General features: G+C 34.7%; 2 protein-coding genes across 3 annotated transcripts; one reads left to right on the top strand and one right to left on the bottom strand.

Moving 5' to 3' along the window:
• Positions 1–14,644: 14,644 nt before the first annotated feature.
• LOC130826787 (2-dehydro-3-deoxyphosphooctonate aldolase 1) lies at positions 14,645–24,620 on the top strand. Of its 2 annotated transcripts, XM_057692377.1 has the most exons (3): positions 14,645–14,973; positions 18,361–18,444; positions 20,326–24,618. In XM_057692377.1, the coding sequence occupies exon 3, from the start codon at positions 20,366–20,368 to the stop codon at positions 21,230–21,232; it is 867 nt and encodes a 288-aa protein (XP_057548360.1). In that variant the 5' UTR covers positions 14,645–14,973; positions 18,361–18,444; positions 20,326–20,365; the 3' UTR covers positions 21,233–24,618. The 2 variants fall into 2 exon arrangements, with proteins under 2 accessions (XP_057548360.1, XP_057548361.1); XM_057692378.1 differs by lacking the exon at positions 18,361–18,444 and having other exon boundaries at positions 14,709–14,973; positions 20,326–24,620.
• On the bottom strand, positions 22,803–24,158 carry LOC130826437 (uncharacterized). Its single transcript, XM_057692027.1, has one exon. The coding sequence runs from the start codon at positions 24,156–24,158 to the stop codon at positions 22,803–22,805; it is 1,356 nt and encodes a 451-aa protein (XP_057548010.1).
• Positions 24,621–25,506: the final 886 nt, after the last annotated feature.

Below are 25,506 nucleotides of genomic sequence, written 5' to 3'. Positions count from 1 at the left end.
CCTATATTTCGTTTTCCATTAACATGTACAAAACATTTGCATCCAAACACACGAAAATAGGAGATATTTGGTTTAACACCTTTAAGCAATTCATAGGGTGTCTTTGAAGTGATTGGTCTTATTAATACACGATTCAAAATATAACATGCAGTATTAACAACTTCGGCCCAAAAATTTCTAGGTAGACCACTAGCAATTAACATGGTTCTAGCCATTTCCTCTAAAGTTCTATTTTTCCTTTCTACTACACCATTTTGTTGTGGTGTTCGTGGTGCCGAAAAATTATGACTTAATCCATGCTCATTGCAATAATTCATGAAACTTGAATTTTCGAATTCTCTTCCATGATCTGACCTTATGTGAATAATTTGATTATTGGTAGATTTTTGTATTTTGTTAGCGAAAGAAACAAACTCATTAAAGGCTTCATCTTTACTAACTAAAAATAAAATCCAAGTAAATCTACTATAATTATCAACAATAACAAACACATATCTTTTGCCACTACGGCTTTGTGTTCTCATAGGTCCACATAGATCCATATGTAATAATTCAAGTGGTTTAGAGGTGGTCACAACATTCTTTGGTTTAAAAGATGACCTAACTTGTTTTCCTTTGGCACAAGGATCACAAATTTCATCCTTAAGGAATTTTATAGCTGGTAGTCCTCTAACTAGGTCTTTTGATCTTAATGTATTAATCAATGTATAACTAGCATGACCTAGACGCTTATGCCAAAGAAGTTGGTCGTCTTCTATAACGCTTAGACACGTTAGACTGGTTTTGGGAACAGTGTCCAGGTCCACAACATAAGTGTTCCCTTTTCTGATTCCCTCAAGAACGGTGTCTCCTGTGTCATTCCTAGAAATAATGCACCCTTTTTGAAGTAAAGTTCATAGAGTTACCTTTAACGCAAAATTGAGAAATGCTTAGTAAGTTATGTTTCAAATCCTCGACTAAAAATACATTATCGATAGCATGGGAACATGACCTTCCAACTTTTCCTTTGGCTATTATCTCACCCTTCATATTGTCACCGAAGATTACTGTTCCCCCATCATAGGCTTCAAGTGAGAGAAATTTTGATTTGTCACCCGTCATGTGCTTGGAACACCCACTGTCGAGATATCATGAGCTGTTCCCCCTCACTTGGACCTGAAAAAAATAATTGTTAGTTACAGGAACCCATGCTGTCTTGGGTTCCTTGTCGATTTTACAAGAATCTGTTTTCTTCGTCCAAACGTTATCGACATAATTTCTGTTAGAGACAGTGTACTGTTACCTTTTGGTGCACTGGTCCTTCAGATAGCCAGTTCCTCCACAGAAGGAACAGATTCTGTCACTAGGGAGATCAACGTAAGCTTTCTTCTTCTTGTTATTCTTAAGGTAATTTAGGCCTTTTGAATTTTTACTTTTGGCATCTTAAATCCATTTGGGAGTAATTTTGATTTTCCCTTTTTCTCTTGAATTTAATTCAAGTTTATCATTATTGTTACGGTTAGGTTCTAGATTCAACTTTAAATTTTGAAAATCATTGCACATATCTTTAGTAGATGCATCATTGAATTCTTTATTCAAGCCTAATAATTTCTATTGCGACAACTCAATATTAAGAATAACATTTTCCTTTTTAATTCTCTCCATATTTTCCTTTAGAATTATATTTTGGTCCAACAAACCGAAAAATCTGTTTTGGACATCGTATCTAAAAGTGTTTATATAGGAGACATGGTCTTTGCTTACCTTGAGTTCCTTTTCTAATTGGAGACACTTAACATTACAATTTTCAAGTTTAGCTTGTGTCTCCTTTAGCAACTCTATTAATTTATTTTTACTAAATTTGGATGGATGAAAATAAAATGAGTTAGAAATATATACCTGTTGCGGGTTTGAGAACAATTTCATTGTTGGAGTTAGTAGTGGTTACCTCAAAATCTCCAATTTCGATTACTCTCCAAACTTGATAATTTTCCGCTTTGATAAAGATCTCCATCCTATTTTTCCATTATGTATAGAATTTTCAATCGAACATGGGTGGTCTTTGAGCTGAATACCCTTCTTCCATTCGCTCGTTCATAATTGACATTTTCGGGAACACCAGGATTCTGCCCTCAGGGTTTCCTGATCTACTGGGAAAAGGGCTCTGATACTAATTGTAGACTCAATTAGGAACGGGAACAGCAACAAGAGGGGGGGTGAATTGTTGTTGTTACTAGTTTAAGCGTTTTTGCCCTGTTTTTGCGGAATTGAATAAAATAAATAAAGCTTAAACTTAGAGCGAAATAATTAAAAGAGACAAACGAGTTTTACGTGGAAACCTTCTAGGCCAAAATAGAAGGAAAAACCACGACCCCTCGGGATTTCTAAATTCTCCACTATGTTTAAGGCAACTCGTTACAATTACATTAAACATCTTACTTCACTCGAAGCGCATCAACTCGGCCAACTCTTCTCTCTTAAATTGCTTCACTCAAAGCAACAAACTTAGCTTCACTAAAAGCTAATTCTCACCACTAGCTTCACTAGAAGCTTTCTCCTTAGCTTTACTCAAAGCTAATCTCTTCTCTAGCTTCATTAAAAGCTATCTAATTTCCCCCTTAGACTCACCCGAGTCTAATTACAAATTCTCTCAAAACCCCTTACAAAAGGATAAAAATTCTCTAAAATAAAATCAATGAGTTGCACAAGAAAATATTATAAATTAATTGGCATTTTTAAAACAAAATTTTCTTGTAAAAATTCTCCCAAAATTACGTATGATTTAATGGCTCATACTAAGGCGAGTTTTGAAGAATAACCGAGCCCACTATTTATAGAGCTAAAATCCCTAAGAATAAGGAATATTCCAATCCATTATTCCCTATCAAAAGATCATGGGAGTAATGTGGATTTTAATAACCAAGTCTTCCTACGGTTAATCTAAAAATAGGCATTTAAAGTTGACCAATTCAAGCCCACGGTTATTTAGCAATAACCGATGTTCCCTAATAATAACCGCTGTTTCCTAATAATAACCGTTGTTCCCTTAAGCAGCAGTTTCTTCAGCAGTTCCTGTTCCAGTATTAACTGCTGGAACGTTTTTGCTATTAATAGAAACGGTTATACTTAATAGGAATGGTTATTTGCTAACTTATAGGTATAAAGACCGGTTAAGAATAATAGCTAAGACTCATTCAACAACCACTATGTCTATTTTTAGCAAATCCAATATTTACTAAATATAGATCCTAAAATAAAAGATCTTTATTTAGAGGCTCATATGTAAAGTAATTTTAAGAAAACTTTTTGCCAATTAATTATAATAATTAATAAATGCAACAAATTAACTTTATTTAATACATTAACTAAAAATAATAATTATAAATAAATAACCAGAATTTCCAGTTAACGTAGGCTGACTCCAGTTCAGGAACAGTGCGCTGTCTCCAATTTCCAGTTTTGTTAGAACATCCAACTTAGGAACAGTAGACCTGCTGTCTCCATTTTACATCCCAAGCGATATACTTCTTCTAACATCCCTTGAATCCTTTTGACACGTGCATTCCCATGAACTAAGCCATAGGTACTATCAACGATCACAATTAGTCGGATATCGACCTGCACACAATCTCTAAACACATATTTGCTTAAGTGTAGTCATCATCAAAACTCAAGAGGTCCAACATAATGCACCATCACATTGATAGTGCTCTTATTACGGCTTTTGTGCAGAGGTGGCAGCCTGATACCAACACCTTCCACATGCCATGGGGGATATGACCATAATGTTGCACGACGTGCAACGCATTTTAGGAGTTGGCATTGACGGTTCACTTCCCGCTGAACCTGCTGATGGTGACTAAAAGCTTGGTCTGGCCGGTCTGTTTGGAGAGCCAATTTCGGAGCTGCGTAAGAAGGGGTACTTCACCAGCGGGAGCATTAACATTGGTGAAATGTTGCAGCTATGCCACCGTTCTCAGTCTCTGGAGACTCAGACTACTGCGTATTACATGGTTATAGTGGGTTCCACGCTGCTGGTGGATAAAACTACAGTTGGGATGCGGCCTAACCCTATACTTGCTGTGACTGCTGATTAAGATGAGATTGCTTGGGGTGCAGTGACGTTGGCTAACATGTATCGCCAACTGGGTATGGCGACAAGGACTGGGTGCAAGACTATTGCTGGTGTGCCCTTTTAAAGAGGGTATCAAATGAGCTATTAACTATGCATTCCTTGTTTTTTGTCTCCAAATAAATTCGCTCCAAGCTAAGAGCTTGGCTAATAGTGATTTTCCTACTCGTGGCCTGACTTTTGAACATGCCCTTGGTGTTTTATGTATTCTTTGTGGCTCCAACGCTCTTTCTCTCAATGATGAATCCGCTGCCCCCCAAAGCTGGCAGGGGCCTATTTTAATGTTGTTAAGAACAGCCTTGTGTCTAGCTACATGCTCACCCTATGACAAGTTGTCATTCTTAGTTTCACCCGGGAACCACGTGCATAGGATTTTCTGCTAACAATCCCTATCGATGGTTTAGGAAAGAAAATTAATCCTCGCCACTATCAGTCTGTTTCATGCTATCGGCTCTCCATTCCCTTGTTCACTGAAGGTAGTTTATGCCCGAGCTGCAACACTGCCAAGATGGATATATAAGGGGATCACGCAGTTCATTGCTCTAGCGAGGTTGGCATGAAGTTTCGACACAATTTGGTTCAATACATGCTCGTGGATATCTGTTGCAGAGTTGGGATCTCGATCCGTAAGGAGGCACCGGTGGGGTTCTCTTCGGAGACAGGGAAGGATCTTAGGCCAGTAGATCTCCTACTGTTTAATTGGCTCCAAGGCAAAGATGCTTGTGTGGATGTAACTAGGGGCTCGCCTTTTGTTGGCGCTGGAGTCTTCTCATAGGTCCTTGGTGTCTCTTTAGCCAAAGCTGCAGAAAGAAAGAGGAAGAAATACACGACTAAGTGCGAGGAGAATGGTTATAAATTCATCCCCTTTACTTTCTCCACTTTTTGAGAGCTAGGTGAAGATGTGCTCGAGCTGTTATCAAGGGTTGCTTCGGTTACTTTGAGCAACTCTCATGGTACCAAGTCTAGGGCATATATTTTCCACAGGCTAGCTTTTTGAATTCAAAAAGGGGTGGGTGCTCAGCTTGTTGCTCGACTCCCCCACCTACTTCTTGTAAAGTTTCTTTCTGATGAAATAAAATGTCGTTATCTAAAAAAAGAACAATAATAATAATAATAATAATAATAATAATAATAATAATTATTATTATTATTATTATTATTATTATTATTATTATTATTATTATTATTATTATTATTATTATATAAAAGCAAATAAGATTAGATCAAACAAGACTACATCAAACCAAATCAGACTAGCTCAGATCATATCAAAAAAATTTAGGTCAAATCAAACAAAATTAGATTAAATCAGATCAAACCTTAGTGAATTCAAATCAAATTCAAATCAAATCAGACGAAGAGTGTAACACCCCGTCATTTTTATGATGGCATTAATTATTATCATTATAATCACTTTTGGATATTTTATAAATATATTAAATTATTTTTAGTTAGTCTTAATAAATTTAATTCACATACGAATTTAAATATTGACATATTTAGATTAAAAATAGGTTTGCGATTACTAAATCAAAGAGGTTCGAATTAAAATTATTATCTTATTAAAATATATGAACAAAATAAATGTGAGTTTTCTTAGTTAGAGCTTATCAGAAAATTAAGCTAGAAAATAAATAAATAAAATAATTAAAATGAATTAGGATTTTATTTTTAAGTGAGACCAAACCCTTCCCTCTTTATCAGCCATCGTTCACCTTCATTCTTTTTTTCTCTCTTTCTCCCTCACTCCCCACGTTCCATTCCCTTCCCCACCAGCAGCTGTCGGCATACTCACCACCACCAACCACCTGCTGTTACCCACCAACAGCAACCACAACCGCGTCAGAGACCAGCTGGGTGCAGCACCGCCAACAAGCAGCCGGTCTGGGCCTCCCTCCAGCCGGTTCTGGGTTTTTCTACCACCTCCACAAGCTTCATTCTCCTCTTCACTTTCCTTACTATTTTTATCTTGGTGAGCCATTTCCTCTTCCCCTATTTGATTCCTCCTTGTTCCAATTGAAATTTATAATGTTTATGAGAAAAGTGTTGAACTTTGTATGATTGTCATTGAATCTTGTTACGGGTAAGAATTGGATTGATGATTTGAATGTACTTATGAATTAGGTTTTAGAAGTATGAATGAAAAGTTGGATATGAATTGAAAGTTGGTAAATGTCTTGTATTTGAACATGATTTAGAAAGTAAGTTGATACTCGAAAGGTTGATTTGAATATGAAAAATGAAAATGAAGTAGATAGTAAATTGATATTTTGGATTTGAATAGAAAATTTGGATTATAAATTTAACTATAAATTAATATTTTTATGCGTTGTAATAATTGAAAATGAGAAAATGGTTTTGAATACAATTATACTTGTATTTGAAAAAGTCGTGAATTGAGAATGAGAATGCAGTAGAATAAGAAATTGTATTCATGAGTCGTTTATGGACATAGTGTGTTAAGCGGGTAGAGAATGAAGCTTATGAAATGGATTATGAATTTGGGTTCACATTGCTTGTATTGAGAAAGTTGGAGTTGGATTGTGGAATTAGAAACGGAATCTAATCCGTTATGAATTCGATTATGGTTATGGATTCGAGTATGAATGAGCATTATTTGCTTGTTTTACTTGTGTGATAAGCGATTGACTTAAAATTGGTAATATGAGCTAGATTTCAATTTTGATGAATAGTTTCACTTGTACTTTCCTACCATATGGCAATGTAATGAAATGATTATGAGCATGTATACGTTCTCAATTACCAAAACAAAATTATATCACAGCACATGACATCAGTTTGCATGTATCAATAATCTTGTATTAAAAGATTTCACTGAGAAACTCTTACTCCCTCCGTCCCTATGAGATAGCATCTATTTTATTTTAGGTGGAATTTAGTGGAAAGTGAAATTTAGTTAGAGAATAAAACAAAAAACAAGTGTATGATAGGAATGAGTGGTTAAGATGGAAAGAGAAAAAAAGTTTGTGGATGAGATTTACAGAAAGAAAGTGGGGTCAATATCAAAAAAGGAAAGGGTGTGGAACAAACTAAAATGGAAAGAGGTGCAAACTGAGAGAGACAAGGGAAATACTTGCTAAACGAACGTCGTCAAAAGAAGGTATATCAACCAGTACATTAGCAAGCTTATCTAGAAGCTTAGGCAACTTGGTGTATTGAAGAGTATTAAGCTTAATAGAAATCAAATGATGCTCTTTGTCATTGTGTATAATCACAATATTGTTTGATTTGGTAGCCTACTTTCAAGTATTACGTCAAGCATTCGAATATCTATGAACTTTCCAACATCAATCGACTCTATGACCATAAATCTTGCAGTAGTCTTAACGTAATTTAGACTTTTTTGCTCGGTGCCCATGCCTTGTCTTCCCTCCTATATTTTTAGGACACTTCCTTTATCTACTTTACATGCTAAAGATCCTTTACTCTCACCTTCTCTTATAATCTCTTGGTAATCTTCCCATGTGGAACCATTCTGAAAGCTTGTGAAGCATTGGGTAACTCATGCAGAAAAATAATGGTACACTTAACTTAAATAAACTTCTCATTATATGAAGCAACCTGTGTGCTTGCTCCCTTTAATTTAGCTTATTTTTTAGATTACAAGAAAACTCACTACATGAACAAGAGGGAATACTGTTTAGACAGTCTAGTTCATCCCATAAATCTGTAATTATTGGAAAATAATCCTCACAGCTCAACTTGAGGATGAGTACCCCATTTCATTCAGCGACCGATGGTCAAACTGAGCATACTATTCAAACACTAGAAGATATGTTGCGTGCTAGGCTTTGGAGGTTCTTGGGAGGATAGACTAGATTTGATTGTGTTTTCTTATAATAATAGTTATCATGCTAGTATCCAGATGGCACCATTTGTGGCCTTATATGGTCGTAGATGTCGTAGTCCATTGTGTTGGGACGATGCAACTGAGGCTATAGTATTAGGACTGCTATTGATTTAGGAGATGATCGACCAGGTTCGTATTATGCGCTAGAGGATGAAAGCTGCACAAGACCGTCAACAAAGTTATGCTGATTAACGTCGTCGACCGCTTGAGTTCCAAGTCGGTGACAAAGTATTCCTTAGGGTATCGCCGACACTTGGTGTTATGAGATTCGGGAAGAAAGGCAAGCTTAGCCCAAGATTTATTGGGCCATAAGAGATTTTAGAACATATTGGTAAGGTAGCATATCGACTTGCCTTACCACCTTCGATTGATCGTGTTCATGATGTGTTTTATGTGTCTCAGTTGAGACAATATTTGAGGGGCGATTCGCATGTTTTGGAGCCAGAACAACTCACTATTGATGATGCTCTACAGTACGAGGAGACCCTTGTTCGGATACTAGATAGAAAGACTCGTGACACCCGTCGAGGTAGTGTTGTGGTCAAATTTGCCTATACCCAGGAAAACCACTAGACAAACTCTAAACCAAGACACTTGGAGGACTATGTGTGTCAGTCATGGTGTAATATTGTAAGAAACAACTCTATCTCTAAATCACATCAACATATTGCATCTTTAAATGACCAACATGTGGAGCCTAATAGCTACTAACAAGGAAAATTTGAAAAAAATAAGAGCATTGAACAACTTTATTCCAAAAATAAGCTCTGTGAAAACTTTATTCCCAAAATAAGCGTCCGTAAATCTAAACCTAGGCTTGGTGTAAGTCGCTGCTACTAACAGCGAAAATAAAAAAAAAAGAAAAAATAAAAGCCTAAGTCGCTGTTACTAACAGCGACTTAAGGAGTTGACCACTCAACTCCATAATCTCGTAGGTTGGAATGAGGAAGTAACTGAAATAACGAAGAAGACTTAAGTCGCTGTTACTAACAGCGAATTTAAAAATTAAAAAAAAAAAAAGAATTTTTTTTTTTTTTACATTCGCTGTTAGTAACAGCGACTTATACCAAGCCTAGGTTTGGATGTACGGATGCTTACTTTGGAAATAAAGTTTTCACGAAGCTTATTTTTGGAATAAAGTTGTTAAATAATCTTATTTTTTCACATTTTCACAAACAAGTATCCCAACATTCTGAATGGGTTAAATGGAAATAGTAGATCTTCCCAAAGGAAAAAAGGCTATTACTAATAAATGGGTTCACAAAGTGAAATTGAAATCAGATGGAAGTATTGAGAGATACAAAGCTAGGTTAGCAGTCAAGGGTTACAACCAAAAGCATGGTATTGACTATAAGGAGTCTTTTTCTCCAATTGTAAAGATGTCTACTATAAGCTGCATTCAAGCTATTGCAGCAAATTCAAAATGGAAAGTGCATCAACTAGACATCAACTATGCATTTCTCCATGGAGATCTGCATGAAGAATTATACATGAAGGTTCCAGAAGGAATAGATTATAAACCTAACCAAGTTTGCCTTCTCAAAAAATCACTTAATGGTCTCAAGCAAGCTTTTTGATAATGGCATATCAAGCTTCTTGATGAATTGAAATCTTTAGGATATGTTTAATCCAAAAATGACTATTTATTGTTTCTAACGAAACACAATCGTGAGATCATCATTGTTTATATGAAGCACATGTAAATTGAAAACCAATTCTTAGTACAAACTCACTCTACAGACTCGTGAAAAAGTACAAACTCTGATAGATTTGTTATCGATAGAGAATTTGATTCTGTAGATGATTTACATGCTTGGGCTGATGAGATAGCACTAAAAATTAGTTTTCAATTTACACGTGCTTCATATAAACAAAAGAAAGGACGTTTTAGAGTGAATTTGTACTTATGAAAAATATGGCGATATTTAGTAATACCCTTAAATTTTAAGCCCAACTCTTTTTTAACCCTCCCTCGTATACAACCCTTAAAGGGTGTTGCTAAACTTCGCCACCCTTTTCATTTTTTCGCCACCCCCCTCCAAATGAAATTACGAATTTGCCACTAATTTTTTAAAAATTACAATTTTGCCACTCATTTCAAATTTTTTATTTATAATAATAATAATAATAATAATAATAATAATAATAATAATAATAATAATAATAATAACAACAATAATAAAATTAAATAATAATAATTATTATTCAAAAAAAAAAAAATTGAGTCGCCCAAAATTGGGCGACTTAACCATGGTCGAGTCGCCCAGATCTGGGCGACTCGACCATGGTTCAGTCGCCCAATTTTGGGCGACTCAATTTTTATTTTTTTTGGAAAATAATAATAATAATAATAATATTAATACTAATAATAATAATTTATAAATTAATGTGGTCTATTAGCTCAGTTGGTTAGAGCGTTATACTATTAACGTGAAGGTCACAGGTTCGAGACCTGCACAAGCCATTATTTAATAATTATTAATTTTTTATCATATTTATAATAAAAAATTAATAATTATTAAATAATGGCTTGTTCAGGTCTCGAACCTGTGACCTTCACGTTATTAGTACAACGCTCTAACCAACTGAGCTAATAGACCACATTAATCTATAAATTATTATTATTAGTATTAATATTATTATTATTATTATTATTATTATTATTATTATTTTCCAAAAAGAAAAAAAAAAAAATTGAGTCGCCCAAAATTGGGCGACTGGACCATGGTTCAGTCGCCCAATTTTGGGCGACTCGACCATGGTCCAGTCGCCCAGATCTGGGCGACTCGACCATGGTTCAGTCGCCTAATTTTGGGCGACTCAACTTTTTTTTTTTTTTTTTGAATAATAATTATTACTCCCTCCTATTCAGCTGAACTGTCCCATTTCCTTTTATGGTCAAGTCACCTTAAATGTCCCATTTCTATTTTTGGCATGGATTTTTGACTATTATACCCTTAGTACTTTATCCTATTTTCAATTATACCCTTTATTACCCTTACTAATTTTCCCTCCCTTATAATTAATCAACATAATTAAATCTTAATTAATCCTAATTAATCCCACCCATTTACACTCCCTCCCTTTATAAACCTAAAACCCTACCCATTCCCCATTTGATATTCTGCCGTTTTCTCTTAATCTTCCATTGAAAGCTTCACCTTCTTCCTTATCGTGTTTCTTGTTCTTCTCTAAAAACCCTAAATCATGGCAAACTCCAGTTCGCCATTAAAATCCCCCCTGAAGAATCCTAACTCGAAAATCGACTCACCCATGAAAAACCCTAACTCGCGTACTTCTTTACTTCTGAGAATCCCCAAATCTCCTTACAAATCGCCTTCTAAGATAGACTTTAAGGGGTTCGATGATGGAAACCCTAGATCTGGACTGAAATCGTTTGAGGAAGAGTCTTATGATTACAATGATGACTCAACTTCTGTTGAGACTGATCCTAAGTAGGGAAGAGAACTTGACTCTGAAGGTGAACCCATTTACACACCTGAGCCTGATATGTATCCTGATCGTGAATATTCTTCCATTGATGCTGTTTTTTCGAATACTGATTGTGAAGAAGAAGATTGGCTTGATAAGCTTGGTCCTTTCTCAAGTGAGTTTCTGTTTGTGTTGGTGCATGTTCATTTTGACTGATGATGATTTTTAAGTTAAACGTTTTTTTATGCATTTAATTTCATTGCTCTGTGATCTCAAAGTGAGAGCAGTTTTAGCCACCAAAAAATCGAACAAAGGAGGTTTGGATTGTTTTCCAACGTTTACTGCACAAAGATGTTCGATTTTATACTCAATGATTTCAAAAAAAAAAAAAAGAAATTTACCTGAGAGTTCTAAAACAACCAATTTTTTTCATTAATGTATATTTGAATAAAAATGTTTCATTGAAAACAACATAAAATGTTTGTTGTTTGCTTCTGAAACATCCCATGTTAAAGATCCCAAAAATATGTCCAAATTGAAAAGGAATTTACATTTGATTAATGAAGCTGTGCTGGTTATGCTTGTGTTTGCTTCCGTGCTTCTGTGCTGTTGTTGCTTCTGTGCTGTTGTTGCTTTCCTCTGTGTCCCAAAAATTGTTGTTGGTTGCTGTTTTTTTGCTTAAACGAAGGTTGCTGTTGTAACTGTTGAAATTTGTTCAGTTTGGTTGTTGGTTACTTCTGACATTTCTACATTCAAATCCCCTTCTTCATATCCTCCTGCATACCCAATGAGTTCCACAAGCTGATTCATTTTTTCTGTACTTAGCTTTGTGAATAAATATTGAAGTGAATCCACAACCAATTGTTTGTCAATAGTGAGGTAATCTGGTAAAGTCCCTTCCCTTGCTGCCTTTGTATTGTTCATGTGAGGAATGTGATAGTCAAACCCCCCCTGTTTTTTCATGACCTCTATCATACAAGCTTGTAAAGTTATGAATACAAACCTTAAACATTGTGGACTCAGATTTTGAAATGCATTATTCACAGCCTTAAGCAACTCTTTAACATTGTAAGCTGATTTTTGATATTGCAAAGCTTGAATTGATCTAAAAAAACCTAAATCTAGCACGTTCATGTCAGGGGAATTTGGAGGTTGTTGCACTAATTGTATATTAAATCCATCTTTCATTGCCTCTTCTAAAAACCCTCTGTCATTGTGTGCTATATGAGGTTTGGCATTGTCTTGTTGAATGTAAATATGCTTGGATAATTCAGCAGGCCATTTTGCCCTAATGGTTGGCAGCACATTAGTGATAAGCATTTCTCTAATGTGCTCTTTTGTGATTGATTGTATTGGCTTAGTTTCCATCTCCCCCCTTTTCCTGTTCTTTGAGCTTCTTTTTGCTGGCTCCTGTGTAATAAATGGCCAAATGCCTATCTTTCCATCAAAAAAAACATCACCTTCAGTTGTAAATATAGGCTTTGTTACAGCACACATAAACATGATTTTTGGTATAAACCTTTTTGATTGACATTCTCTATGTGGTTCTACTTCACCAGGAGCTAGATAATAACTCTGTGTCTCTCGGGTTAGATAGAAATGTTTTTCATCTATGTGAACAACGTTAGTAAATGGCTTAAACTTGAATTGATTATTTTGTTCATTGTATTCACATTTAGATAATGCAAAGCTTAACCTGTGTAACTTGTTGTTTTCATTCAAAGCTGGTTTGATTGCGTTTGTGTGCCTTCTTATTACTTTGTTCCTCTTCCACCTACAAACCGTTGATTGTGACACTTCCATCTGCTTTGCTACTGAATCCTGTGTACCCTTGAGTTCATATTTGATTGCCTTAAATTTTTCTTCATCAAACTTTATTTTGTTTGCTGCTTCTTTCCCCCATCTCTTGCTGTTGAGGTTAATGACTGTGGTATTGGTTGTCATCTGCTTCTTGACATCATTCCACAATCGTGTAATTGTTTTCCTACAAACCTCAAACTCAATCGCAAGTGCGTTGATTGTGCCTTGCGCTGGTTTGCCCTTCTTATTTAATGCAGACAGTAGCTTCTGCATTATGCTTTCTCTTTGTTGTGTAGTTAAGTTTTTTGTAGGAGCCATTGTTTTAGATGATTGTGTAATAAATGAGCATTGTCATTGTCTATTTATGCTTTCTGTTTTATAATGTTATGATTGATTTTTTCTTCTTGTTGCACATTTCATTTTTGGCGCCACACTTTCTGTTTTCTCAAATTTTTGCTGTGTGCTTTGGGAATTTTCTTGAATTGTTGGCGGCAGTTTCTGATTATGTAATCAATTCCTTCTTTTTGGACATTTTAATTTTGGGTTTCAAAATAATTTGGGTACTGTGATGATATTTTCCATTTTGAAAAATTGGTTGTTTATAAATTGGAGGCTATTTAACAAATTCTTAATGCATTTTTTGGGTAATTTGGAAAATCTGAAGTCAATGATCGCAAAAAAATTCGCACTCACATGATCAGTAACGACTGCAACTACACCGAAGCTGTTGAAGAATTGAGAAGGCTCTCGGAGATACCGTAATTGATGTATTTAATTTTTAGTACTCTTGAGAAATTTATGTAATTTCCAAAAATTATTGTAAACGTAGGACTTAATTATGTAATTTAGGACTTAATTAAATTATCGATGTAATTGTGGCGCAAAAAAATTTCAAACTTTTGGTGCCAAAAAAAATCAGCTTTTAAGTTGGTGGTAATTTGGTGGGAATCATTAATTCCTTAATCTTTACAATTAAAAACCCATAATACTACTCTCTCTCTCTTCCTTTAGAGTCCCATTTTGACTTTTCTTAAAATCCGTGAAAAGTCAAATGGGACAGTTCAGCTGAATAGGAGAGAGTATTATTTAATTTTATTATTATTATTATTATTATTATTATTATTATTATTATTATTATTACTGTTATTATTATTATTAATTTTATTTATTATTATTATTTAATTTTATTATTGTTTTTATTATTATTATTATTATTATTATTATTATTATTATTATTATAAATAAGAAATTTGTAAGGAGTGGCATTTTTGTAATTTTTTAAACTACAAGGACAAATACATAATTTTAGGGGGTGGCGAAAAAATGAAAAGGGTTGGCGAACTTTAAGGATTGGTCGCTTAAATTGAAGGGCTGGATCAAGGATCCCAATGGATCCCAATGAGGATCTAGCTCGTAGCACAGGCAGGGGTGGATCAGGGGCACCCCCGACACGTGCCCCAGGAAGAATTTAAAAGAAATTAAGAAAAAATTCTGAAATCAGAGGGGGTGGAAACGCGCGTCTCATTGTCTCAAAATTCTGAAAATCATCAAAATTCTCACTATTCTCTCTTCTCTCTCTACAAAAGATAAAACTCTAAATACCCAAAACAAATCTACCGCCTGCAACCTCTGGCCAGCCGCCGGCCATCCATCCTTTCCGTACTCTCCTGCCGTCTGCAGCTGCCTAGTGGCTGGTTCGGTGGATCCTGTTTCACAATTCTTAACAAAAACCCTAAAAATCAAAACTTTGATTTTTAAGGTATTTTTACTCTCAATCTTAATCTAAATCTTAATCTTCTAATATTTAATCTTAATCTTGAGGCTTGATGTTCTACTTTTTAATCTTGATTCTTGAATTTTGTTAAGAGTGTTTTTTCTTGTTTTTTTATGTTCTTTGAATTTGAATATTTGTTAGTGTAAATGTGTTTGTTAATCTTGAATAATTGAATTTTATTGTTTATCTTCTTTGAATAATTAAATATTAGTGAATGTGTTTGAATGTTCTTACTGCTTTTGTGAGATGATAAAGGGTAAATGATTTCCCAATGCAATGTTCGTGGTTGAAGGACACTTCAACTTTTTATTTTTCAATGTTTTGAAATGTTAATTTTCAATGTTAATTGTTGTATGTGCACCAAGTTTGCGTCCTCCGGATTCACAAACTCGCACACAATCAGCCCCTTCACTCGGAGACAGATTGCTCGACTCTTTCTAACACTTACGATCACCAAAATACACCCAAGAAACCAATTCTTGGTTCTCAGGCCAACCTGTGGGTTCCCTTTTTCCGGGCTTCACTCACCTTCAGGATGTTCCCATGCCCTCACCTTGGAGTTTCACTCCCGAAGATTGAAGGTTACACAATAGTTGTTCCACAACCTATTGCTCAGGAGCGTTCCACGCTCTCTTTGTTCCGGCTGATTGAATAATGAACACACAAACACACAAGGATGAAAAGAAGAGAGAATCTCAGTTATGCACTTTGAAATTGAATGAATGAAATCTGATTAATCACTAATGAGTTATTGAAATTAATCTCTGATTGTTCATTACACGAGGCCTATGCACCTATATATAGCTTTCTAAGGACTAACGGCTAGTTTACACACGTGACTAGCACAAGCTTTATTAAAACAGAAAACAGAAACTAGGCTAAGTACTGGAAGACTTGTTCGAGTTGTTCTTCTGACAGGGGCACCTTGGACAACACTTTATGAGTTCTGTGATGATCACTAGGAGGGTCCTAGGTCCATGATGGCTAGGCCCAGGTGCAAAGATGCCAATTCCAGGTTGACTTGTCTCGGAACACGTGTGTTCAGATCTCAGGCACAGGTGCAAAGTGGCCTTGTCGCAAACAGGCTGCTGGTCAGTACTTCGGTTGCTTGAGTATGTTTTGTGATCTCTGGGCTTCTCGTGTGTTTCTTGGGCTTGGACATCTTGATCATGGCGTGTCTTGTTGTTCTTATCATGCTCAAGACTTGGGTGCTTAGTAATATGTTTTTGAACAGGAACAGTAGGAACAGCTTGTCTGCCGGGAACAGCTTGTAGTTCCTCTTGGCTTGGACCATGTTCTGAGGAGTACGAATATGGTTCAGTATGATCATGGAAGTAGAAAAAATCACAGTGTGCTATGTTTAATAAATTTAATTTTTATATTAGGTATGAAAGATTAAGAATAAATGATGGGTTTAGATTTTTCTTTAAAAAAAATGATGGGTTTAGATTTGGTTGGAATTCCAAGAATGCTGGATGGTAGTAAAACAATGAACAAACAACATTGTGTTTAACTAGTACTGTTAAGATAATGTTCTGTCCATGGTTTCAAAGGTATTGTTGAATGATAGCATAGTTACCTTTTTAGAGAAGGATTTGTTTCTCAATGTTAGTATTAATGCTATTGTACATCGATTCCAAAATATGAAAACTAGGCGAAAACAATTGTAGTTTGTTTGTTATTTTATATTTCATTTTGTTAGACTATGTTTTCATTGTAAATTTGAATCATTGTAGTTCGTTCGTTACCTTTTATATTACTTTGGCTTTGTCTTGGGATTATTGCGCTTCTATAAGTCATTTTGCGAAATAAAAAATGTTTTAGTTCTTAATTTTACAAATGAACCTCTGTCAAAATTTTGTTGGTTTGTTGGTACCGCAGGGGACTTTAAACCCTAGATACGCCACTGTGCACAGGCCTAGTTATATCTAGTTCTAGGTTGTTATAACAACCTTGGTTATATCAATCTTGGTTTAGTTTAGTTGTAGAATCTTGTAGCCTATATAAACAGAAGGTCTTGTAGACTCCCATTGTACGATTACAAGTATCAATATAATTTCTCCTTTCTGATTCAATCTTTTGCACAATTTGCTCCATTGTGAAATAAAAAGCAGTAGCATTTTGACTAATTATAGTTTAATAGTGTAATTAGATTAAATACTTAATTCCTCAATTAACCAAAATGTTGAACTTAAAATAAACTTGTATGACTGTAAATCTTTGTATGAATAAATTATGTTCTGATCAATTAGATTCTACTACTGCTTAAATATGAATGGATGTTTAGAACTGTTAGAAAATGAGATCTTTAGAGACCTCATTAATAAGTTAATGTATTAAGTGGATTAATTAAGAAGTACATGAATAGTTAGATGAGTTATGGTAGTTGAATGGCCAAAGGTTGTGACTCTTCAATCTTTGCAATTATTATTTGACATCTTTCTACTCCTGAATAAAAGAAACTTGTACTCATCATTTCATACTACAATAAACACAATCTTTCTCTTACTTTAATCTTCTTTTCTTACAAATTCTCTCGAGTTTCTACTTCCTTTAAACAATTGGTATCAAAATTTATACGGTCTAGATTTCAGTTATGCATATATCCAAAAAAAAAAACCTAACCAAAAAAAAACCCACACACATGGCATCTTTATCTTCAACATCTCAGACCTTCAATTATTATATGATTCTGATTTTCAATGGAGAGAATCATGATTTTTTGGAGTGTGAATATGAAGACTAGTCTAAAAGCTAGAGATTTGGGAAGTAGTAGAAAGTAGTCTTAAGGCTGAAACGACATTTTGTAAGGTTGTTGGTAGAGCACCGTGAAAACTGCGCCGTCAAAGGAGGATATCATCAAAGATCAGAGTGCTTTGTAGATCCTTCTGTTTGTGTTTTCTATAAGAAAATATTTCTTGGTAATTGATCAAAACACTTTCAATTAGGTATGTGATATTAAATTGTAGTAAAACTATAATAATGATTTTTAATTTGATTTTATTTAATTGAAATTTGGGTTTGATAAATATATTGCATCATCAATTTGAAACAAGAGGGTGTCTATTTTATTTTTTGATTTGATTAAACTGGAAAATTGGATAGGAATTTGTAGTTAATAGTGAATTTTGAATAAATTTGAATGCTGTTAATATTGAATTAATTTCACATATTATAGGCCATTTTTCAAAATATGAAAAATCCGCATGTAAAATTAGCATAATAAAATGTTATTGAAGTTGATTTTTTTATTTGAAATGTGGACATCACTTGACTTTTTATAGATCCGCCATTAAATTTACTAACGATTTACGATCTCACTTTTTTCACTTTCTCATTCTCTCCATGACTCCATTTCATCTCGCTTATTAGTCATTACTCAAGCACGTGGAAAGGGATCTAGGTGCAATCCATTACTCGGTTTCTCTCTCTTCTCGAATTCTTCCCATTTTTCAGGTAATTAATGTTTTAATTTCTTTTAGTCTGAATTTTCCACAAATTTATACTCTTCTTGTTACACGATGTGTAATTGCTATTGTGGGATTACTTCTCTAGACTTTATTGTTTCAATTTCTTGTTTACTAGTTGATTGTTTCCAATTCTAATGGCATTGTTAATTAGAAAATGAGAATATGTAATGAGAATATGTAAATGTGATGTGAGTTTGTACAAGTTTAATGTAACCTATTGATTTGAAAGTAAAGTGGTCAACATGGGAGATTAGTAGTTGAATGATCCCTTAGTAGCTTTTTTTATTGGAAAGATCTGTTTTTGAATGCAATTGTGATTTGGTTTCAAAATACATAGAGACACAAGTTGGTGGTTTTCTTTGGTATCCTGGCGGAGAGAACAAGATCCCTCAACCTCCATGTCTTTATACCCAAAAATGTCTCTTTTACTTTTTGTTGCGGATGATTTTCTACGCCACAATTATGTCTTATAGACGTTATGTTCCAAATCAATTTATCCTGCTAAGCTCATGCTTGTATTGGGACTTGGGAGTAAATATTTAATTGGAAAATAAAAGTCAAACTAAGAAAATATTTATTGATGTAGAAAATTAAGAAAATATTGTTATTGTCAAATGTAAGAAATAATTGTAAAGTGATAGAGAAAAAGAAGTAGAACTCCCCCTCATTTCGGGGTAAATATTTGGGTTAGAATGTTGCACTCTAGTTCTTTAGTATCTGGTAGGTAAGTCTTTTTATTGGGTATGGTGTACGCTCAGAGCCTCAGACCATGTCTGAGTTCAATTGGGGTCTGGGATAAAGCTTATTCGTGATAGCAAATATTTTCTTATGGGACCAACCGACTTTTACTGAATTATCCGAGGTCGAACAATTATGTTTTTTTAATGTAATGGACATCATCATCCTCATCGTCATAGATTCATACCCAGTTGATCCACTCATAAAGGATATGATCAAGACCATACCCATATCCTTATCAAAGAAGATACTTAGGTTGTGGCTCGTTGAGACCCTTGGCTCGATGAATCCACTTAACTCATAGGGCTTCATTTAGATTGAATATGTGCTAGACAATGTTAGCGCAAGCCTAACATGTGTAGTTCAATATGGCACCACTAAAACACTTTTATCAGTGTATCGTGTAGACTTGGTTTGTTCAGCAAATGATAATGTTGTTAAGTTGAAAAGAAGTTGACTTCTGGTTGCACTTTGGCTTCATTTAATTCTTTTAGTAAACTATTCTTTGGCAAATATTCTCTAGCAGACTTAATCCATTTGCTTTTTGCATTTCATTTTTCTTCTTAATTTGATCTCGTCCACATTATACTTTTCTGGCTTATATGAAAATAGATATTTGATATCTGCTACCAAGAAAACTGTTGTTTAAAATCTGACATTGGTTCTTCAACATAACCCCAAAACGACTCAAGGAGCTTCCCATCTTGAATGGCCACAGGGAGGGGTCAAAGTGGGTTGGGCCATTCGAAATTAGGTGTTAGGAGCCTTATCAATGTGAATAGGAAAGTTATATTTTACTGATCCTTAATTATTTTGATCAATTCTAGATGCAAATATTTTTATCACTTGCCAAACAAAGGAGATGATGACTAAGTTTATTTCTGTTGTTTTTGTTCATGTTTGCGTTGTTGTTTCAAGGGTAAGATTTCATATATCCAACTCTCAATTTGTCCACGCGAGAGCCACATGGCATTTGATAATGGCATGTTGTTGCTGTTCTTGTATGCATTGATGTTTCAAAGTTTAAATTCATTTTGGTCATTTCATATTCCACTATAAAGCTGCAGAGAGAGGTGATCCATCTGTTTAAGCATATGCTAATTTTGTGTTTCTTTTTGCATTATTGTAGAATTTGCTGATACTGTATCAAACAAATATTAGCCGAGAATATGGAATCTTCAGCTGCATTATTCACCCAACTTAAAGCTGCCCAACCATTCTTCTTGATGGCGGGGCCTAATGTAATCGAATCTGAAGAACACACTATGCAGATGGCAAATCATATAAAAGCCATAACAAACAAACTAGGGGTACCTTTGATTTTCAAGTCCAGCTTTGACAAAGCTAACAGGACATCTGCCAAATCATTTAGGGGCCCTGGACTGGATGAAGGGTTAAAAATCCTTGAGAAAGTGAAAGTAGCATATGATCTTCCTATAGTTACTGATGTACATGAAACCATTCAGTGTGAAGCAGTCGGTAAAGTTGCTGATGTGATTCAGATCCCAGCTTTCTTATGCCGTCAGACGGACCTCCTTGTTGCAGCTGCCAAAACTGGGAAAATCATCAATATCAAGAAAGGGCAATTTTGTGCTCCTACTGTCATGGTGAACTCCGCTGAAAAAGTCCGAGGTGCTGGCAATCAGAATGTGATGGTTTGTGAGAGGGGGACCATGTTTGGGTACAATGACTTGATTGTAGATCCCCGTAACTTGGAATGGCTAAGAGAAGCTAATTGTCCCATTGTGGCTGATATCACACATTCACTACAGCAACCTGCAGGACGGAAATTGGATGGCGGAGGCGTTGCTAGTGGAGGGTTCCGTGAATTGATTCCATGTATTGCAAGAACTGCAGTTGCAGTAGGGGTTGATGGGATTTTCATGGAGGTACACAATGATCCATTAAGTGCACCCGTCGATGGGCCAACGCAATGGCCTCTTCGTCATTTGGAGGAGTTGCTTGAAGAGCTTATAGCAATTGCGAAAGTAAGCAAGGGGAAGCAACAATATGAAATTGATTTGACACCATTCTGAAATTAAAGAGGCCTTTTGAGTGTTGCTGGTTTGTATCCTTTAGTCATATTTCATTTTATGTGTGGATTCAGATCATTAATTTAGTTCTATTGCTTGTATCAATCTTGGTGAAGAAGCCCAAACTCCAAACCATGTATTGTGATGTCTCATCGTGAGACGACTTTAACCCAAACTATTAATAAAACACAATTATTTCTTTTTTTTAAAAAAAAAAAAAAAAAAAAAAAAAAAAAAAAAAAAAAACTTCCCTGGACTTTAATTTTCATTTTATTTAATACTCCCTCCGTTCCTTTTTGTTTTTCCACATTACTAAAACGGGTAGTTCCATAAGTTTTTCCACTTTAGAATACTTTCCATTTTTGGAAAGTTTTTTTTTCCATTTATACCCCTCAAATACCCTCTTTTACCCTATATATTTTTTTATTTTAAATGTTGGATTCAATTACGGTATGTGTGCAGCCTCCTTCATTTAACACCATCATCATTTTCTGCTTCCTCTCCCCACGTTGCTTTCTCTCTCTTCCTTGAGTTTCTTCCATGGCTTTCTTAGCTTTTATCCCCTGTTCATTCCTCTTTTTTACTCCATTTTTACTGCATTAAAATGTAGATCGGAATTTGGTCTTCATTTTGATGTTCGTTTTGTGAATTTTGGTTGAGTTTTTTTTTTTCAAGCCCTCTGTTTTGCTTTCTTCTTCGACCATACCCTCATACCTTTATGACGGTTTGTGTGATCGTGGAGAATTTTGTTCTTGTTCCATTAATGGGAGGTCACACTCTTATTCAAATGAAATTCTTAAATGGACTAAAAAAGATCTTGAGGCATATCAAAAGGCGATGGAGGATGATGCTACATCTAGGTTTCGTGATTCTACCCCTTCTCCTAATGTTGAAGAAGAAGAAGATCTTGAGGCATATCAAAAGTCTCCATCTCATGTTAATCCTTCAACTTCATCAAAGATTCATGAAGACCAAGTTAATTTGGTTGTCCCTGACACTCCTGAGGAAGTTATTGCTGCAAGGGGTAAAAAAAACCCTAAAAAGCGCACGTGAATTATGTAATTTTTTCTTGAATTTCCTTTTCATTGTACACTCATGATAAGTGCTGGTGATGTTTGCTGTTGGATTTGTTTGATTTTGTGATGTTTGATGTTGGATTTTTTCTGAACCTTTTTGATTTCTTCTTATTTTTTTTGGAAGTCTGTTCTTGAAATTTTTTTAAAAACCCCTGTGATGTGTTTATGCAATTACTTGACTTAAAATCTGAAAAATTATCTATAATTACTTGGTTGAGTAGCAATTGTGTACAATCGGCACATTATATGATATTTTTTTTCATGTACAGTAATTTGCGTCATTTCTTGTTGAAATTTTAAAAAGCTGAGAGGTTCAAAGACCTCAATGATGAATCAGGGGGCAAAAAAACTGAAATGATCATTATATAATGACGTAAATACATATACATGATCTTAAATTTTCATTTTGATGTTGATTTCATAATTAGTTGCTCCTAAGTTTTATAGAAACAATTTTGATGATGAAAAAAAATAAACTGAGGGGCTGTAATTTATAATCATCTTTGAGATTCTTCCACTGCTTCATCATATGCTTCAAGTATTTGTTGATTAAGTTGTGCGGCATCTTCATTTTCTGTTTGTGTGCCTTGCTGATTTGTGCTTGGGTTAAGGAAACGTACACATTCCCTAACCAATTGTGATGGTACTCGCACTTGTATTCGTAACCTTCCATTGTCTTCTTGAACTTTCTTCCCTAGGTGTGGCTGAACATAGTCATTAGACCCTTTAACCTTTAGGATTTCATTTAAGTTGTGTTGTAATGAAATCCAAACATTGGTTAAAGTCTTTGGATGTAACTCTTCGAATGCTTCTTCCACTGCTTTTATTAACTCATTCATGTTCTTTGGCATTTTCTTATGCATAAGTGATTGTATGCTCCTAAAAAAACCCAAATCTAGAATATTACAATCGGGACTATTTGGTGGTTGTTGAGTTAGAATGAATGTAAAACCCCCTTGCCTGTTGTTTCGTTGCCAAATTGGATCATCATTTGTTATGTGAACCCTTGCATTATCTTGTTGGATGAAAATTATCGATGGACCATCACTTGGCCATTTTCTTAGAATTGCTGGAATTAATTGTTCAATGAGCATGCTCCTATAAACTTCCTGAGTAATCGAATCAGTTGGTTTAATTTCTATAGACCCCCTTGGACGGTTAATTGAATTTCTTTGTGCTGCAACCCTACTTACGAAAGGGAAAATTCCGATTTTCCCATCAAATGAGCATTGGCCATATCGATTCCATCTAGGCCTTGCAACCGCCCCTAAAAACATAGCTTTTGGAATGAATTTTGATGACTTTCCCGCCCTATATGGAATTTTTTCTTTGTGTGCTATATAAACTCTTTGTGTCTTCTTGGTTAAGTAAAACCATTTTTCATCAATATGTATGAAGTCATACATACCTTTATACATTGGATGAAGATGAATTGTATCTTCTTGAATGAGACTTAAAATCCACTCAACCCTTCTTATCTTGTTTGCATCCGTTAAATAAGGGTGTAATGGATTTGAATGTGCCTTAATCTCCCCCCTTCGTATCAATCGCCAAACCGTTGTTGGTGCCAAGTCTAAGCATGTTGCAATATCTCTTATGCATGTACGTTCACCCATTGGTTTTGATTCAAGTACGTTTGGTGGCACTTGAACTCTTTTTCTTCCACAATTCTTGTACTTTGAATCGACAACATAAGGCTTGTTTTCTTCTTTGGTTTCAATTGCACGTTTCCATATGTTTCGAATTGTTCTTGGTGTGTAACCGTATTTGTTTGCTATTCGTACGAATGTACCATATGGGAGTGAGTCACTTACTTTAAGTGACAACATTTCATGTAAAATAAGATGCCTCATGTCGTTTGTAAGCCTTGTTTTACGTTAATGTTGCTGTTCTATTTGTTGTGCATCATTTTTTTGTGGTTCCTCGTCGGAACTGGAGCTTGACTCTGGATCGTATGCATTTGATCCAAAATACCAAGCCCCCTCTACCTCATCTTCATCATTTGAAGCCATTACAAGGCTAATGATGTTGCTGGACAGTTGTTTTTGGTGGGAATGAGGCTGCTGTTTGGGTTTAATATAGTTGCTGTGAGGCTGTTTGCTGGACTTTTGATACTGTTTGCTGGACAAGTACTGTGAGGCTGCTGCTTTATGCTTAAATAAGATGATTAGAAATTTGTAAGGTCATTTTTTTGGAGATTGTACTTGTAATTGTTCATTATATTAATCCATGTATTTCTAATTTGGCCAATGCAAGGCCAAATTATGCTGTTTTGGATGGCTGAAAATTTTGTATTTGGTCCATGTACTTCTAATTTTTCCCTCCTTTTTTTTAGAACCAAAAATGTAAACTTTCCCAATTTGGAAAGTGGTTACTTTCCCTCCATGTAAATTCTCTCTCTACAATAAAATCAGATTTTTTTTTGATTATTTAATTATATCTACAATTAATTTCTCTCTCATTATTCCAATACAATCATTACTTTCCACTATTATATATTAAAATAATACCCACTATCACCAAAGATTCTATTTTTCTTAATCTTTGTGAAATACCCAAAGTGGAAAAACATATAGGAACGGAGGGAGTATGTTTTACTAATAGGCCGTTTGTGTAGATCTATCTCATAGTGAGACGTCTGATACAAGATCGCTGATTGCAATAATGTTGTAGCGATGTTATTTCATGAACATAAATGGCATTTTAAAGCCGAGGGTGCAATAGAGCTAGATGAAGTCGACATACATTCATAGAGCATTTGTCTTAGCAAGTCCGAGGACATCAAAAGTTCACCAATCAGCGAGGTAGCAACCAATGAAACTAATAACTTTTTATGTGTAATATCCTCCCTTTGTTTCTTGAAATCATTTATCATTTTGGGTTCTTTTATTTGTTGTTCTTGCAAAGAATATTTGTATATATATATATCATTAATTTTGGACAAAATTAAACTTTATTCATTTTCATTTTTAAAATTTTTATAATGCTTATGGTTCTCATATATTTTTAACTATCTTTTAATATTTTTATAATGGTTTTCACGTGTATTCAACTAACATTATTAAAACATCTTTTTGATAGTTGTGATTTTCATATTTTTTTTAATAACTTTATTTTAATAATTTTTTTATTGTTTATTTTTCTTATTTGTTAGGAAAAATTTTCGGTAATCCTATCTATTGACGTTGTGAACAATCCGTA

The sequence above is a fragment of the Amaranthus tricolor genome, chromosome 11 (genome assembly GCF_026212465.1).
Source record: "Amaranthus tricolor cultivar Red isolate AtriRed21 chromosome 11, ASM2621246v1, whole genome shotgun sequence".
NCBI lineage: Eukaryota > Viridiplantae > Streptophyta > Magnoliopsida > Caryophyllales > Amaranthaceae > Amaranthus > Amaranthus tricolor.
This window is presented reverse-complemented; position numbering and strand designations above follow the sequence as displayed.

Coding starts and splice junctions, on each gene's coding strand:
- LOC130826437 (XM_057692027.1), bottom strand. CDS start 24,158: ATGAGGCATCTTATTTTACATGAAATGTTGTCACTTAAAGTAAGTGAC.
- LOC130826787 (XM_057692378.1), top strand. CDS start 20,366: ATGGAATCTTCAGCTGCATTATTCACCCAACTTAAAGCTGCCCAACCA.